At 49.5% G+C, this 786-nt stretch overlaps 1 protein-coding gene across 1 annotated transcript in view; it reads left to right on the top strand.

Annotated features, from left to right (window-relative positions):
• Positions 1-786, top strand: part of LOC109926349 (neural cell adhesion molecule 1-like) — a 5,397-nt gene that overhangs the window by 1,054 nt on the left and 3,557 nt on the right. The window contains exon 2 of the mRNA XM_048621193.1: positions 349-473. Coding sequence (XP_048477150.1) covers positions 349-473 — 125 coding nt within the window. The remainder of the gene's footprint in view (positions 1-348; positions 474-786) is intronic.

Below are 786 nucleotides of genomic sequence, written 5' to 3'. Positions count from 1 at the left end.
CACACACACACACCAGCGCTGTAATAATAGGACACACACACACACACACTACAGCGCCTGTACTGACAGGACACACACACACACACAGACTACAGTGCCAGTACTGACAGGACACACACACACACACAGACTACAGTGCCTGTACTGACAGGACACACACACACACACACACACACACAGAGACTACAGTGCCTGTACTGACAGGACACACACACACAGACTACAGCGCCTGTACTGACAGGACACACGCACGCGTGTGCACACACACACATGCTACACCGCCTGTACTAACAGGATGTACACACATAGGCTACAGCACCTGTACTAATATTCTGATACCGTCTCCAGGGGAACCAGACAGGCCCGTTCTATCAGCCCGGAACCAAATAGAAGGGAATTCCTATCGGATCTACTTTGAGGATGTTGAGAGCGGAGACAGTCCGATCCTGAAATACAACATCAGGTACAGAGAGGTGAGTATCGAGGGCACACACAGGCATCACATTCAATCTCCAACACCAGGGAATTGTCAGGAATTCTGAATCCCTCAATCTCCAAACATTGACTCCAGACTTTTCCTGAACTATTGTCCCTGTCCCTTAGAGTTTTGATGAGGGACAGTGTAGAGGGAGTTTCACTCTGTATCTAACCCCATGCTGCCCCTGTTCCTGGGAGTGTTTGATGTGGGGAGAGGGGGGACCAGTGTAGTAAAGGCCTTAATTTTAGTTCCCCAACCTTTCCCCTCGATTCCCCAACTAATCCAGAATCTCTCAATCTTGGCCTTAA

This window comes from Rhincodon typus, unplaced genomic scaffold (assembly GCF_021869965.1).
Source record: "Rhincodon typus isolate 14 unplaced genomic scaffold, sRhiTyp1.1 hic_rhity00000097, whole genome shotgun sequence".
NCBI lineage: Eukaryota > Metazoa > Chordata > Chondrichthyes > Orectolobiformes > Rhincodontidae > Rhincodon > Rhincodon typus.
Note: the sequence above shows the minus strand (reverse complement) of the source record. Positions and strands in the feature narration are given on the sequence as shown.